General features: G+C 57.4%; 2 protein-coding genes across 6 annotated transcripts in view; one reads left to right on the top strand and one right to left on the bottom strand.

Annotated features, from left to right (window-relative positions):
- The window catches only part of USP42 (ubiquitin specific peptidase 42), a 47,584-nt gene extending 42,761 nt beyond the window's left edge, over positions 1 to 4,823 (top strand). For both annotated transcript variants that reach the window (XM_039226042.1, XM_039226043.1), the window contains exons 16-18: positions 731 to 1,032; positions 2,804 to 2,847; positions 3,813 to 4,823. In XM_039226042.1, coding sequence (XP_039081973.1) covers positions 731 to 1,032; positions 2,804 to 2,811 — 310 coding nt within the window. In that variant the 3' untranslated portion in view covers positions 2,812 to 2,847; positions 3,813 to 4,823. The remainder of the gene's footprint in view (positions 1 to 730; positions 1,033 to 2,803; positions 2,848 to 3,812) is intronic.
- A 198-nt stretch (positions 4,824 to 5,021) lies between these two features.
- CYTH3 (cytohesin 3) overlaps positions 5,022 to 16,423 on the bottom strand; it is a 97,998-nt gene continuing 86,596 nt past the window's right edge. For 3 of the 4 annotated variants that reach the window (XM_039226044.1, XM_039226046.1, XM_039226045.1), the window contains exons 6-14: positions 14,847 to 14,927; positions 13,698 to 13,810; positions 13,454 to 13,602; positions 13,200 to 13,311; positions 8,554 to 8,630; positions 8,384 to 8,455; positions 8,147 to 8,301; positions 6,481 to 7,820; positions 5,022 to 6,447 (exon numbers count right to left, since the gene is read on the bottom strand). In XM_039226044.1, coding sequence (XP_039081975.1) covers positions 7,748 to 7,820; positions 8,147 to 8,301; positions 8,384 to 8,455; positions 8,554 to 8,630; positions 13,200 to 13,311; positions 13,454 to 13,602; positions 13,698 to 13,810; positions 14,847 to 14,927 — 832 coding nt within the window. In that variant the 3' untranslated portion in view covers positions 5,022 to 6,447; positions 6,481 to 7,747. The remainder of the gene's footprint in view (positions 6,448 to 6,480; positions 7,821 to 8,146; positions 8,302 to 8,383; positions 8,456 to 8,553; positions 8,631 to 13,199; positions 13,312 to 13,453; positions 13,603 to 13,697; positions 13,811 to 14,846; positions 14,928 to 16,423) is intronic. The other variant, XM_039226047.1, reaches the window with a different exon arrangement.

Below are 16,423 nucleotides of genomic sequence, written 5' to 3'. Positions count from 1 at the left end.
GAGAGTTTGACTTCGTAGCCGCTGTTAATAATCTCACTTGTCACATGTAGTCACGTTTCCCTGCTTGCTCACGTTTCCTTCCAGCTCTGGGACCACCGGGCGGGCAGGCACAGGGCCACCATCCCTCCGGCGTCTGCCTGCTGGCGGCGCGGGCCCAGGACAAGCACCTGTTGCCTCCGCCTTGTCTGTTCCTCTGGCTGTGTCTCAGTGTGAAATCTAGTCGGGAAGTTGAGTTTTGTATTTTTAAAAAGCTAAGTGGGTCGGAGATCAATTGTCTGGAAAATGACTTCTCCATGACGAGATGACTGAGCATGAGCAGCATTGTGACACTTAGTAACTAGAAATGTGATGCCTGTCGGGACAGAGACGGGGCAGGTCCCCCCTCCCCGAGCAGAAGCCCCTCCCCACTCCGTGCCCGAGGCTCCTGGTACAAGCACTTGTCCCCTCAGCCACTGGTCTCTGGAGAAGTTAGTGGAACCCTTGCTTTGGACCTGTGGCCCAAGCTCCGGGGCAGAGCAGAAGGCAGGGGCGGGTGGGCTCAGAGTTGGTGAATTTACGCCCTGGACTTAACTTCCTACGATGAACGCAATGCAGTTATAGTCCGGTTAGGATTTTCACCCGCGCGTGCATGGTGAGTGTCCACGGTGGTGGGTGTGAAGGCCGAGGAGCAGGCCTCTCGGAGGCAGTGTTGGTTTGGTGGTGGTTTGAGCTGTGGCTTGTTCCTCTGCAGGCATCAGCAGGATTCCGATCTTTCAGTAGCATGCTCTGATGCCGACCTCCACAGACACAAAAAAAAGAAGAAGAAAAAGAAGAGGCACTCAAGGAAATCCGAGGATTTTGTTAAAGACTCAGAGCCACACGTCCCCAGGGCTGCCAGCCATGAGACTGTTGACCGTTTCCGGAGAACGGACGGCGCTTTCCCCCTCACCGACGGGCTGCCTCCAGAAGGCCTTGGGCCTTTCTGTGAGAAGAGAAAACATTTAAGGATGGGAAGCAGGGATGACAGGTGTCCTCTGTCTGAGTGTGGCCAGGGTAAGAGGCGATCCTTGGAATTAAGAATATAGAACGATTTCTTGGTGACACGGGGAAGACCCCTCAAATGGCATGAGAGGGTGGAGGCTCCGGTGCGGTGGGAGCCCCGCCGCCCTGTCCCTCCGGCCCCAGCTCCCCGGCGGAGCGCGGGCTTTGGTCATGCGGTGGGGCCGCGGAACTGGAAAACCTCGGTGACGTGGAGCCTCTGTGACGAGACAGCTGGAGGTTGTGGTCTGGGGGTGTGTGTCTTGTGAAGGACCAGAACTTCTGTTTTGAAGCCATTTCTGATAGAAATATTTTCACGGTGTTTTTTCTTTCCTGAATCTTTAAACCTCTAGACTTGTGAGAGAATATGCTACCAGTCAGTTTGAGGGCTCGGGTCATTAGGAATGTCGGCTGTCGGCATCTCGGGGAGCCTGGGTTGTGGGCTTGGGCCGGGGGCTCCAGGCCGGGGGCGCAGCAGGGGTCTGCCTTCTTACTGCTTCGCACCGCTGTCTCCGCCCTGTGTCTTCTCACCGCACTCAACACCCCCACCCCACCCCAGTCCCCTTTGGCCTGCCAGCTAAGAAAGGCTTTCTGGGTTTTACATGGTTGGAGGAACCCAAAGAGGAAGATGGTTGTTCTCTGGCCTTTTGTACAGAAACCGCCCCAGACGCCTAAGGGGCGCACTCGGGACTTTGACGCAACGTCTTGGTGACCCAGAGGCCCTTTGGTTCTTGACTGTGTCATAGACTGGGGTGAGATGTCATGTATTTTGAGGGCAGACCAATCCCTTCAGTGACCTGTGGTCAGTGTGGTTGACCGAGAGGGACGGAGGGGCCCCGAGCACGAGGGAGGCATCGTCCCAGTGGGAGGGGACTCGGGAGGCTTGGGGCAGAGAAGAGTGGCCAGGAAGCGATGCTGGGCTGTTGTCTGCTCTGGGCTTTATGATATTTGTTGTATGACTTTTCAGATTGGTTTCCCATGAACTTTTAGGTGATTTGGGAAAGGGGCTTGGCCTGGTGAGGACTGAGTCCCTCTGACCACTACTGAGTGCCTGGGAAGATGTGGTGGGCGGCCGAGGGGTTCTGCCTATTGCCGGGCCCTTCCCTCCCGACAGCAGGTATCCTGTAAGAACCACGGTCAGTGGCTGCCTGCGCACAGAGATGGCTCCAGAGGGAGAGCAGGTTGAGTGTGGACCTGAGTCATTGGTATTTGGGGGCCACATGTGTGTCCCTAAGGGCAGCAGTAGGCTCTGTGTCGAGTGGTGGCCCTTTGTGTCCTTTGTGATTGCACTTGATGGCTGGTGTGCGGCCAGCGCTCCCGGGGAGACCAGACGGAGGAACCTACATGCCGGTCCCATCCTGTCCTCTTCAAAGACCGGGACCACCTGCTTGGCCTTCTCTGCCAAGCGTCCCTGTCTTCTGGCTGAGGATGACAGACCTTTTTGCCCATGTGCCACGTGTCCCTTACTCCTGGTACCTTGACCTCTCAGACTCCTGTCTTCCGGCTCCATGACACGCTCCCCTGGTTTCTCGGGCCTGAGATCTGCTCTCGTGCTGGGACCGTGCTGATCTCTGCCATCACAGAGGGCCTTGTTGTCGGTAGAACACTTGGAGAGCAAGCTGTGTGACAGTCACGCATGCTCGTCCTGTGCGGACGCATTTCGGGCAGCGAGCCTCCAGCCGCTGAGCCCGGGCTCTAATTGTGATCACTCACGCACACACAGCACAGGCACAGAACATTCTGCAAAACCGTCATTAAAATCTCTTTCCTGATCTTTGCTTTCTAGGTGATTGAAAACTTGGCCTCAAAACAAAAAACTCACTAGTTATGGTAAGCGGTTTTCCTGTCTGTACGTTTCATAACTGCTTGTGGAGGTGCCGCGGGGCCGCAGAGGAGCGTGGGGACGCTGGGAGCAGGTGCAGGATGCTCCCCCAGGCCAGGCTTAGACCTCACCCCTCCTCCTCGGCTCTGGGCTCCTTGACCCCGTTCCCTCCTCCCGCGTTGTAAGAAAATGAGGGCCAGTTGGAAGCGCCAGGACCCACACCGGGAGGAGCCCCTTTCCTCAACCCAGCCTACCCTGTTGGCCTGGGAGGGGAGCCCCCCCAACCCCTAAGCCTCCATTCCTACCTGCAGAATGAGGGGTCAGCGGACCCCGCGCAGACCTGTTCCCCTGCTGGCGCTGCGTCTGGTGCGCGCAGACCCAGAACCTCCCCCCTGCTTTCAGACGGGAAGGACTTTGCATTATTTGAATGAGGTTGGGGTGCTTCGTGCCAGGTCAGGACTTAGACAGTGTCTGGTGTCCCTGACACTCCCAGACTCTTGACGTGGTGGCTCGGGGAGAGAGTAGCGCAGGCCTGCGGGTGCCCCGGGAGAGTGCCCTTGTGCCCGGAAAGGGAGTGCTGTCCGGTGTGAATTCGAGGCTGCAGAGGGGGATCGGAAATGGATTTCACTGGAGTGTCCGCGGAGGATTAATGTGCGGTTAACTAGCCTGCCCGTCCGTGAGTCTTAAGGAGAAGATCTGAGCCTAATTAAGGAATCAGACTCTGCGCCAGCGACAGGGAATCGGGATGGAGAGGATTAGCGGCCGCTGGGCTGGGCCCAGCAGGGGGCTCCCTCCGCGCTGACTTGCCGGAGCTCCCGGTGTGGGAGAAAGAAGAGCTTCCCCGCTTCCCCAGAGAGCAGCGAGCAAGGCCCAAGGCCTCGGCCCTGGGTGGTGGTAGGGATGCCGCCGGCTTCCTGCCCCTCCTGCCCCGGGAGGCACTAACGCCCGCCGCTTGCCGCCTCTTGTCTTTCAGATTCAGCGTGTTCAACAAGCCATCCCCAGCCCAGCTGAAATTATAAACGTAGGAAATAACTCGGTTCAAATCTGCGTGGTGCTTCTTTAGTAAATACTGTACAGATTTTACCATGGAGGACTTTTTTTTAGTTTTTACCTTTTCTTAATTACCCTTATTCCAAATGGACGGACACTTTGTACAACTGCTGACCATTGCAAACGCCGTGTATATAAGTCCCACGGACAGTGACAGTGACGCCCTGGACTGGAACACCTCAATGCTGCTTAATCAGACTCAGGTGGACTGCTCGCGTTCCATGGAGAAGCTCCTCCGAGTCTGACCCCCGGTGCACGCAGCCGGGAGCCATGGAATCACTAAAAGTACAAACAGACTGACAGTGTGTATATTTAATTTAAAGACTTATTTAAAGATTCACGAGCTCTCAACTAGACTTGAGAGCAGTCTGTTTTCTGTAATGTCTGATACTAGAAACTAATTTGCTTCATATTTTAGTTGTATTCAAGATTTGAAAATGTATTTTATAGACAAGTTCTGTTTTTGAACTTTGTGGAACTATTCCAATCAATTTACCAGTTATGATGAGTATTTACATTATGAATGTATAATCCAAACATTATTTGTAAAGCCTACAGTATGTTTTTATTACTTAACACTTTTTTATACGGTGTCTCTTGTCTTGACTATGATATTGGAGTCTGAGTTGTCAGCTTGGTCCCTTAAAGTTTCTAGTTACAGACAAAATCATACTGTGATTTTATTTTTAATATGGATATGCTATCAAACTGTGATACACTTATAATTCACTGGTCCTGCATCAGGAGACGGAGTGGGGAAAACTGTATTTAATACAGTTTGTATCTGAATAATCTGTATGGTTTATACAGTTTGTGTTGTTCAGAGATGTCTAAAGTTTGATCTTTGTTTTTTTAAAGATTAAAAAAGCACTCGCCCCACTGTAAATACACAGCATGTAAAGTTTATATAGTATATAAATGGCAGCAAATTAAACATTTTGTGTCTTATTCTTTACCGCTGTTTTCCCCGTGTGCTTAGCAGACCCTTCTCCCCAGTGTGCCGCTGCCCTGACTTCCTTAGAAACCTCTGAGGCCCGGAGCCACAGGCCCCCGCCTCCCACCCCCCGCCCCGGGGACCAGGGGTCTGCCTCCAGCCAACCATCTATTTTCAAGAACCAAGTCCTAGACCATCTTGTGTGAACAATGCAGGTTTTATTTTGTGAACACCACATTTGCAATTTGACGGCCATACACCCTCCAACGATACAACAAAACATCGGTAACAGGGTTCTTCATGCACGTTGGGGGAGTATATACATTGAATAACACACACTCCCGAAATCCCTATGTACAGTATTTACATATGAACTATATTTACTGTAAATAGAAATGTCTAAGAAAAAATAAGAAAAAGTGAAATCACAACATGTGGTTTCCGGTCTACAACAGACCTAACTTCTCAGCAAAGCACATCTATATAGATCTATGCATTTTAACTTTTAAAAATATGCATTACTTTATATGAAGCATTAAATGCTGCTTCATCTATAAATAGCTCCTATTTTGACTCCGTTTGGTACCACGTTAAACTGTTCCAGGACGCTCCGTGATCCCGAAGACGCCATCACTCGCCCGGGTGCAGGGTAAACGGAGGCCGGCGGGGCGCGGCAGCTGTGGTCTTCCACACACAGCTCCCCCTTCTCTGCCTCCTGCCCTTGGTCTCTGGAGGGAAGCTGGTCTTTGGCCAGAGGTGGGACTAAATTCTAGCACTGGGCAGACGTGGGGGCGGGGAGGAGGAGGACCACGGCCACTGGCCTGCCTGAGCGCATAGTGGGGTGACCGCTGGCTTGCCCCGCGTGTTAATACTGTCACAAAACCTGGAGTTAGAGAATCTCACGTAACACTGACAGCAAGTGACACAGATTCTAAGCACCACGGCCTCTGCATGGTTCCTGGGAAAACAGCCATCATGGAGGCTCCTTCACAGGCGATGAGAGAATTCCTACAGGGGTTTCCCAAGGCTCCCTTCTCCCAACCCCACTGAGGCCAAACCCAGAAGACAAAGTCTGTATCCCCAGGGGCCTACCCGGGGCAGACGAGACGGGGCGCACTCCCCGGGTGAACCACCGATGCATCGCGCCCGGGGCAGCCCGGAAGAGGGGCCACCCCCATTGTCCCCGGCGGCAGCAGGGCCGGGCACCGTCGGTTTTCATGGAAGACTGGAGGCCAGAGTTGCATATATACCAGTCAGGCATTTCAAGAACGCCGACTTGCCTTTCTCCAAAACCAAAGTTTCAAATTTGAGGTATCAGAACAATAAGAAAGCCTAAAAGCTTGGGAACGAAACAACAAATCAGTTTGAGGCATGTCAGAGAGGCCTGGGCTCAGACCCCTTTGCATCTAGCATGACTTAAAGCTACGTCAAGGTCAGTGGTGCCGAGGCCAAGGGCCCGAGGCCAGTCACTGTCAGCACCAAGGCAACTCGCAAAACAGTTACTTCTACTTAAAATCTTCACGCAGGTGCTGACAGTCCGAGCGAGGTCCACTTTCTGGAACTTCCATCTTGCACAGGATAGCTCGTGACCTCTAAAGGGCATGGACCTACAGGGACCCACGACCTGAATGTGGCCGGACCTACAGGGACCCACGACCTGAATGTGGCCGTCAGGGTCCTGGCGGCATCTGGCCCCGACCCCATCCTGAAGAGGCAGAGGTTTTGCCCCAACACACAGGACCCTAACGGCGCCCGGTCCTGCTCTGATCCCCAGCCTCCCTCGGGCCGACGCCCTGAGCACCTAGTAGATCAACAGCAACGTGACCACTGCCTGATCGTGAACCTTCTTAAGTTCCACCACTAGCGTGCGTCTGGGCTTTCACGCTGTTTACAGGAAACCCTAAGTGCCACGCGCCTTCATCCCACTGCATGCCCTTTCCATCCTCAGGGCAAGAGCTTGAAGTCTCTGAAAACACGGAGTTAAGATTGGCTCTGGGTACTCGTCTACAGGGCACGCTAAGAGACCCGACCAAGCTACTGGGTCAGTAAAAGAAGCATTTGTTTTGGCGAAAGGTTTTAAATAGTGAAAGCTGGTCAATCAGTCCGAACCACGGCTCCACTGAACCACATGCAACTGCCAGTTGGGGGTCAAAACAGTCCAACAGCAGCAGTCTCACGGGGCTCCCCACACGCTGCGTGTGCGGCCACAGCCCCAAGATTCACAACCAGAACCATCACTTATATTTTAAAGATGGGCCTTTTCAGAAAGTATCTGTGGGGCCACAAAGTCTGAGCTGATGAGTCCCTGGGGGCCTGGCCAGCTGGAGCTCAGCCCCTGCCCAGAGCCGTCCCTCCGCCCCGAGGACGACAACGAGGGCACCCCGCATTGCCGCCCAGCACCCACGCAGGGCGGCAGGTCCACGTATAGACGACTTCTTCAGTGCACAGTATCTACTTGTGTCCACGAGTTACAATTATAGCTGCCATTCTAAAAATACTACAGTTAGAAAGTAAGTATCCTTCGTTATAATTTCAGAATATAAAAAGGCATATAAAAGCTATAATCCTATATATCTGAGAAAAAACTCTGAATAAAAAAGTGGTAGCGTTTCCTTTCTTGTTCGGATAATAAGACAGCGGCTTCGGGAACGGTGAACGCTGCCACGGCTGCGCAAGTGCGGCACGAGCTTCCCTCCGAGGAGCCGGCAGGCGCCACCGCGGGCTGGGACCGGGAGAAGGGCGTCTGGACATCGGCCGCCGTGCGCAGAGGGCTCCTCGGGGCGGTGCTCCCACTGCGCACGTGCTGTCTCCAGGGATGTGGCGGGAGAGCGAGGTGGGGCCGGGGGTCAGGGGAGGCTCCCAGGCGCTTGCTTTCTGTTGTGGGGTCTGGGCTTCTGCTCTCACCGGTTCGGGCCAGGAAAGGTCTATTTCTTATTGGCAATCCTCCTCTTCCTCGTGGCCAACATGTCATAGAAAGGATCCCTGCTGATGCTCGCTCTGCGGGGGAAGCGGGAAGTAGGTGGAACACTCAGGCCGGGATACTGCAGTCCCTCCAGGCAGAGTGGCCGTAAGCCTCCGCGTCTCTGCCAGCAGCGCGGGTCCAGCACACCGATGTGCATGTGCGTGCGGGCAGGCATACACATGTGCGTGCACCCACTGCCGCAGATGCATGCACATATGTGCACACCTGGGCACGGAGGCACGCGGGTGTACCCACCTGGTGCACACACGTGCCTGTACGGCCACACAGGCAGGTGCGCGCCCACATGCACATGGGTACGCCCACGTGCACCGAGAGGGCCCGAACTGGGGACCCCGCGCACCTGATGGACTTCATCCACTCCTCCTTCTCCTCGGGGCTCGGGGCGGAGATCCGGTACACCACGTGGTTCCCCTCCACCACGCGGCCGTCTGCCTCCGTCTTACAGGCCTTGATGACCTGACCCTTATGGCTCGGGTTATAAAGCTCGAAACAGTTCTGGCGGAGGCAGGCAGACAGACAGCCTTCAGGGCGCGCTGGGGAGCCGCGGGGAGGAGGCGGCGGGGGAAAGGCCGCTTACCGGCTTGCGCGGGTCCTCCACCTCCCTGATGCTGAGGTTTTCCAGGGGGATGATGCCCCGGGGCTCCTTGTCCTACGAGAGAAGAGGGCACAGCCAGCCTCGCCTGGGCCGGCGGCACAGCGGGGGTAGGGACCCTGGGCACAGAGCCGGGCGGCCTGCCCCATACTCACCGTCGTGTACTCGAAGTAGTAGAGGCAGTTGTCGGTCAGGATGAACCAGCGCCGCTTCCAGGTCTTCACCCGCCCTCCTAGAAGCGGAAGGGGCTCGTGAGCCGGGGCGGGTGTGGGCATGGGACCCGGGCCTACAGATACCTATTATCACAAATGCCACCAGGAGCGGGGCTTGGCCTTCAGCTTCCTTCCTCGCGAACTCGATCGACACTCCGCCCAATACTCGGTCACGTCCTGGACGAACCGAGCCATGGCCGGTGCCCTGCAGACCCCTGTGGGCGGCTGGCGACAGGCGGGCCCCGCATGCAACCCCACCGTGGCCCCCTGGGCCACCTCTGTAACTCAAGTGCATTCCAGACCTGCTTTCGGGGAAAAGTTAGTCATGATGAATGGGCTTAATTTCCCCGCATGGAGATGACAAGATGAAGTCAGTGGCGTCCCCGGGGCCTGTCTGGGACATAATCCCGTTACCTCAGGGCTCTGGGTGGCCCTGGGATCCATCACCATCAATTACTCCTCGTCTGGGAATTAGTAGATTGAATTAATCTCTTAACAAGATCTGTGACGCATGGAAACATACACACACACACACACACACACACACACAGAGCTCATCTGCACCTGCTCTCCTTTCACTATGGAAAAGGAAATTCTTTTTTCCCCTTAAATATTTGGCACAGACTGGCTTCAATTTCTAGCCCTTGCTTTTGACATGAAGTTAAAACAACAAAACCTGAGGGGGACGACCCACGTGGTAACAGACTCCAGCCACCCAGGGGCACGAGAAGTGACCCTCCCTGCCCGGTCACTCCCCAGGGTGATAGCGGGTGTCAAGCTCACCACCTCTATCTGGGTGAAGTGTCATGAGGGCTGCAGGACACAGGCATGGACACAGGACAAAGGAAGTTATGGGGGAGGGGCGTGGAAGGATAGCAAGGGACACTTGCCAGCTCCCCGGGTCCCCCTGGGGTGAGGCAAGAGGGTGTCCTGGCCCTGGTGTCAGCAGAAACCCTGGCGGACAGGACGCCACCCAGCTTTAGGGGGAGAGTCAGTGCCACTGGCCAGGCCCTCAGGAGACCCCTCTGGGCTCCCTCACCCCCTGCCTCCCCAGTCAGACACCTGCCCTCCTCACGACGGCCTCAGGTGGACTGGCTGCTGCTCCTCTCTCCCCAGCAGACTCCCCAGCTCAACCCCCACCCCGGGGTCACTGTCAAGAGGGTCTGACGGTGTGTCACACCCAGGTCCCAGCTGCACCCTCCATGCGCCCAGCCTCCACAGCTTTTGGGCCTAGAGTCACGTCGCTCCCCTATATCTGAGTCCCCACTGGACCCTCGTTCCCCACACCCCTGGGCAGTTCTCTCAGTGCCCTCCCCACCCCCACCCCCCACCCGAATCCTCTGCTCTCTCCAGACGGGGCCTCATTTACTTCTCTGAAGACCCAGCACAGGCTTTGCTTTAGCAACCCTCATGGACACAGCACTCAAGGCCAGGTTCTCAGGGAGGGGACCTCAAGTCCTCCCAGCGATGGGGCACAGCACCCTCCGCATCCCTCCCACCAGGTCTCCCCCGCTGCAGTGGTGCCGGGCCGGCCACCAGCCCTCTACCCCCAGGGCCTGCCCTGCCATGGTCCCCCAACAGCGGCCAAAGACATCCTCTGAAAAGGTAAGTCCATCCCGGCTAGCGATGCCTGAAGCTCCCAAAGGCTCCCATTCTCTTCAGCCAGAGACCCCAACCTCCAACGGCCTCTGCCCAGCGCCCCTGCCCTTCCTTCCAGCCACCGTGCTGGCCTGAGCCCGGACTCTCCCGCCAGCACCCGCCGTCCACTGAGCCCCACGAGCACCTTCTCGGAGAATCCTCCCAGGGGCTCCTGTCCAGCACCCCCTCTTCTCTGCGCTCCCGCCACTGGGTCACTAGGTGGCAGCCTAGGCGTTCTGCTCTCCTCGAGGCCCCAAGAGCAACTGTGTGACAACACCCGCCAGGAAAAGCGGGCTGGCCAGGAAGGCTTCTTAGCATCTTGCCCCTGGGCTCCTGCCCCGCTGCTCCAGGGGGTCAGTGGCACATCCTGGGTGGCCCAGTCCCAGGTACCCTTACAGCACAGAGTGTGGGCTGGGCAGGGGCTCGGGGGCGGGAGGGGGTCACACCTTTGGTCTCATAGGTTTGGCGACAAGAGAAGAAACGGGCTGTGCCTCTGTTCCTGGCTGAGCTTCGGGAGCTGGGGACACACACACCACCCCAGTGCTGCCTGCAGAAAGGAGCCTGGCTTCCCCACCCTGTGAACCTCCTCCTAGTTCCACGGCCATTCCCGGGCACACACACGTGGGCACAGCACACACGCACACCCCGCAACATACTCTCTACGTGACAGCTAGCTCTGACCCGCGTCCCTGTGTTTTTAACACAACAGACGCATCCTCAAAACTTGGTGACTACGAGGCACTTCCTTGGTCGCCCAGCAACGCTACAACGTCCCTACGCTCCCGCAAGCACCCAGGCCTTCCGAGAGTGCCACGTGCCCTGAGACTAAGTTTACGATGAGAACGGCTAAGCAAGGTCAGGCAGTGACCTCTTTCGATTTAAGCGTGTGCACAGAGCACATGTTTTCGCCTGTGCCATAAGCCCATGTCCGCCCTGTGCTGGGTGGGGGCCCAGGGCCGAGTGCAGAAACAGCACCTGGACCAAACTACCGCATCTTCAGCATCGGCTTCCAGCAGATTTACTGCTTTCTGGGCCCTCGGAACCCGACACCATCCGCCGTCCCTGGTGGCCAGGCCAGCATCAGAACCGCGGGTAGGCAGCCTGTGGGCAGGACTGCATGCAGGCCCCAGCAGCTCTGGGGAGGCCAGTCCCCTGGGGAGCCCGCTGTCTGGCTGGCTGCAGCTCTCTGCTGCCAGAGAGACTATCAGGGCCAGGGCGAGGCAGCAGCGGACTTGCTGGGGGTCTGGGGAGGGGGCTCCCGGGCAGTCTCTCTGCTGGCCGGCGGGTGACCCATCAGAACTAGCTTAGTGACTGCTGGACCTCCCCTCTCACGCATGCGCACACAGCAGTGGCACATGGAAGGGGCAGGCTGCCTGGGGCTCCTTGGCACCCACTCAGTGCCCAGCCGGCTCTGCAACCCCTCGGGGTGCTCTGGACGCCGGTTCTGAGGCCCAATTGGATGTGCAACCAGAACACAGGCTGGGACATAAGCCCTGCTGCGCCTTTATGTCCCTTGTTTTGTTCTGTCTTTAGAAGCAGGTGCATCTCCTGTGGGCGCTGAGGCCATACCAGCTGCTGGGCAGGCTTATGCCACCACCACCCTTCGAGGGGTGTTCCCTGGCAACACAGGAATGGTAGGGGCCTGGGTGCTGCTGCAGGGGTGTTGGACACATCCCTGCTCTGGCCTCCCTGCCAGGGCCACAGAACTGATGTGACCTGAGAGTCAGATGCTTCCTGAAGGGAACTGAGGCCTTCGAGTCCATGGCTATGGCTCTGGGTTTCTAAGCAAAGGTCCGAAACTCTCCCAAACCTCAGCACAGCCAGAGAAAAGTCAGCAAAATCCTAAATCAGAACGGCGGAGCCGCGCCCTTCACACCTTCTTACCCTCCCCTGGATTAACAACTCACAATCGCTGGAGTTCTCTCAAGCCTGGTGTCCCTACGATGTGCCCTCAGAGAGTCCTGATGACGTACAATTGTCACACGTCACAGTAAGGCCAAGATCCCACCCCACCCGCCAGTATAAAAACAAAACAAACAAAACCCTCCTACCAATTCCTAAAATTGCCCAGAGAATATCAACGCTCTTCTATTTCTTTGCCAATGGTCAGGAAGCCTTTCAAAGATCCCCAGACCCTGTCCGGGGGTGGTGCAGACATGCACTGTTTGGTTAGTATGAGAGGCACCCGGTGAGGCACGGAATTGGACAGGTGACCAGCAGGCTCGTGGCCGCTTGGCCCCTCAAGACACAGAGGGGCAAGCTTGTTCCCACACGACATTCCCATGCGCTCCCGGGCGCACAAAGGCTGGCATTCCGGCCACCCCGGGGCTGTGGGTATCACATTCACTGCACCCTGCATGACGCTAACCCCAGCAAGTCCAAAGCCACATGGGTCAGATGGATGGCAGCCACAAATCAGAGCTTCACACAGACCAACGGGGGAGAGAGACTGAGAGAGGAGTGAGCAGCTGGGGGAGGGCAGGAAGCCACTGGGTACGTACCTCCTAACGCAGAACAAGCAGGGACAGCCCGTCACAGAACAGAAAGGTGGGAGCCACAGGCAGAAGGAAAACAAGAAGGCACATTTAAACCACGCATCAAAAATCAGCCACACCAAACCAAGAGAGAGGCACGCAGGTTCTCGCAGGGAATGCACCTGCGTCTGGTGCAGAAAACTGCCTTGGGTCTATCTGGACACTAACTGAGCAGTTTTCTGGGACGCTCGTGCAGCCCGGGCGTTATTCTCCGCCTTGGATGCGGATGGGATGGCCTCGTGCGGACAGGGCAGGGCTCAAAGCGGCAGCCATCGAGTCTGGGGTGAGCGGCCGGCCACCACGGGTGGACTTGGCCCAACGGCCTTCCCTTTTAACGTTTCCACCTTTGGTCAGGGGCCTTGGCTGCCGAGGGCTGGGGGCTCCGAGCGCGGGTCCCGCCCGCCGGCCGCCACTCACCCAGCTTCAGGAGCCAGCCCTCGCGGTCGGGGTTGAAGAACGTATGCGTCAGGTCATTGCCGTCGTCCTCCGGGATCTTAAACGGCTCATTCTTGATGCTCTCGTACAGGTTCTGCGAGGGACATGGGTGACAGCAAGCTCAGCGATGCGGGCCGGAGGAGAAAGGGCCCATCTGCGCCATGTCCTCGAGGGTGGCGGGCGCTGGGCTCAGTGTAGCGAGGGCCAGTGCGGGACCCTGAGGGCAGGGTGCTCACCCGCAGCAGCTCCTCCGGGAGGTCCCCTCCCTCATTGATGCCACGGTTCATGGTGACGAAGCGCTCGGCCGTGGGCTTGTCCCGCACGTTGTGGTTGTGGAGGCTGGTGTTGAGCATGATGATCGCAAACGACAGCACGTAGCAGGTGTCTGAAAGGGCAGAGGGCGCGAGGGTGCTCAGCCGCCTGCCACGCCAGGGGCGGCAGAGCAGAGAGCTGGGGGTGCGCTGGGCGGGCCTCACCCACCTGTGGACTGGAAGACGCCGGGGTTGCACAGGCAGTAGCGGGACGCAAACGCCTCCATCATGCGGTCGATTTTCTGAGCCTCGCCCGGAAGTCGGAAGCTCCACAAGAACTGCCTGCGGAGGGATGCATAGGAGCAGATGGTGGCATTTCCACAGTCAAGGCCACGGGGACACAGGACAGCACGGGCCGCAGAGGGACTGAGGGTACTAGGGGCAGCCCCGAGCTGTTCACTCCTGGGCTGGCTGGCAACGCCACCAGGAGCCCTGGCTCTGGGCCAGAGCCTGACCAGCTGGGAGAAACGGGCTCCGGGCTGCTACAGACACGCCGTGGACACAACCAGACTCGCAGACCTGTGCCGCCGTGTGACACACCACACCTCAAACTCCTGAATCCCAGCTGCACGGCTGATATGCATCCACGCTGTGTTCAGGCCAGGTTGAGGGCTACGCATGGGGAGAAAGGCCCAGACCAGGACCTGACAACAGGTCCGTCATGCCCTTCGCAGCCGCAGGTCAAGTGGGGACCTGCTCCCCTCAAAGACCCAGACCTGACGGAGCCTGCACGGCCCTGGCTCAGCACACAGCCATCAGAGCCGCAGCCAGGGCACCGGGAAGGAAACGGATCATGTCGGTGCTGCAGGAAGAGCGGAGTGTACGGATGGCGCCTTGAGGGGACGAAGGGGCATCTCCACGGCAGGGGCCAGCGTAACTCAGGGCCACAAGGGAGTGTCTAAGGGCCATCCTCCTGCATTCACTCTTATGTCATGAAGTGACACCTGGCTTGACAGGGACCAGGGGGCCGCCTCTGATGGCTGAGCATCTGCAGGCTCCCTGTTACATTTGGTGGGGGAGGGGCATCCATGAGGCTGGTGACTTAGACCAAATGCAGTGGGAGGCGGGCCTGTACCCGGGTGGCATAGAGACCGAGCTGCAGAAGTGGGAAGAAAGCATGTACGTGGCCGTCAAATGCCGGGTGAGAGCAAGGAAGAGCAAAGGGGCTAGGAAAGGAGCACACAGCCAGTGGTCCCACCGGGGCAGGCGCCAGCTCGGTCTGAGAGTGCCTCTCCCAGGCCTTTGTGGTGTGAGCACCTGGCCTCGGGCTTCGGCTGACCCCCACCTTCCCGCAAGCGGCCAGTGCTCTAACACTTACCTTAAGGCTTGGACGAGGTTCAGATCAGCAAACTCATGGAGCTCGACAAACGCTTGAAGAACTTTAATGTTGAAATCGTCCCTGGGAAAGAAAGCAAATGTGGTCCGAGGCCACTGAACAGGATTTCAATCCTTCCAAAAGGAAGACCTTTCTTACGATGAGCACCTGTGGTTTCTCATGCTGTGCAAGTGAGTTACGATCTGTTTCACTGCAGTCTGGGCTCAGGCTTCAGGCACAAGAGACTTGGAAGGACATTAGTATACACCCCAGTCAGGGTGCAGGGAGGCCATGGGGAGACCCCGCACAGCCACCACGGCCATGCCCGGCCCATGTGGCAGCACAGGGTTCCAAGGGCAAAGCACACATGGTCTCTCAAGTGTCCCAAACAGCAGCCCCAGACAAAGTCCCTGCTTCACAGGTGGGGCTGCGGGAGCCCAGTACCAGGTCAGAAGCTGGGTTGTTGTTTTTTTTAATGTTTTATTTCTGAGAAGGAGAGAGAGCGAGCATGAGCAGGGGAGGGTCAGAGAGAGAGGGAGATACAGAATCTGAAACAGGCTCCAGGCTCTGAGCTGGCTGTCAGCACAGAGCCCGATGCAGGGCTTGAACCCATGAACTGCGAGATCATGACCTGAGCCAAAGCCGGACGCTTAACCGACTGAGCCACCCAGGCGCCCCAGAAGCTGGGGCTTTTAAAACCAAACTAAATGTGAGAATAAATGGCCTGAATTTTTAACATAAATATGAGAGGCCAATAACATGCTTTGCTAGAATTTCACTCCACGCTGCTTCCTGAGGTTGTGGTCACAAGGGACAGTAAGGACACCTTGAGCAGAAAAACGGTGTGGTTGCCACAGGGCAGTGTGGCCTCAGCATGGCCTTCCCCTCAGAGATGCCAGGCTGGCGTGTGATCTGTCAACCACAAGGAATGGCAGTGGCTCAGAGCCACCTGCAAAGGGGACACTGGCAGCCACCCGCAGTGCTGCACGGGCACAGGCTCAGAGCACTTTACCCTTCATTCCCTGACCGGCACTGGACTGGGGGGGGGGGGGCGCTGAGGCCGTGGGGTCCTGTGCACACAGGGTGCTGAGGGAGCGCCCCAGGAAGCAGTGGGAGCCGTGAGCAGGCAGCGACAAGGCCGGGGGGGGCGCCCCAACACCGCAGGAGTTGGCCCACATCTGGACATGATGGTGGCGGCTGTGCTGTGTGCAGAGCACCCAAGGAGTGGCAGCAGGCGGCCAGGTGAGAGCCAGAGGGTCTGCATTAAGGGCAAGCCCCCACCCACGTTCCAATTGCCTGGCACTGGGGTGCAGGGAGCCTTAGGAGGACAGCCAGTTACTGCACGTCCCCAGGGAAGAAGCTGGGCGCCTCCAGGGCTCACAAGTTGTGCAGGCTGCAGCCCGTGTGAAGATCCGATCCAACGGTGGGACCAGAGAGGGCAAGCAAGCCCCATTCCTGGGTCTGCGCTTCAGCTCCGGCCACACTCCCCATGGATTTAAACACTACCTATGAGCCAGCCACTCTGTGGCTTCTGTCTCCTGCTGGCCCCTTCTCTGAACCTTCCACCTGCCACCACCACT

This window comes from Hyaena hyaena, unplaced genomic scaffold, assembly GCF_003009895.1.
Source record: "Hyaena hyaena isolate Hyena2069 unplaced genomic scaffold, ASM300989v1 scaffold_20, whole genome shotgun sequence".
Lineage (NCBI taxonomy): Eukaryota > Metazoa > Chordata > Mammalia > Carnivora > Hyaenidae > Hyaena > Hyaena hyaena.
This window is presented reverse-complemented; position numbering and strand designations above follow the sequence as displayed.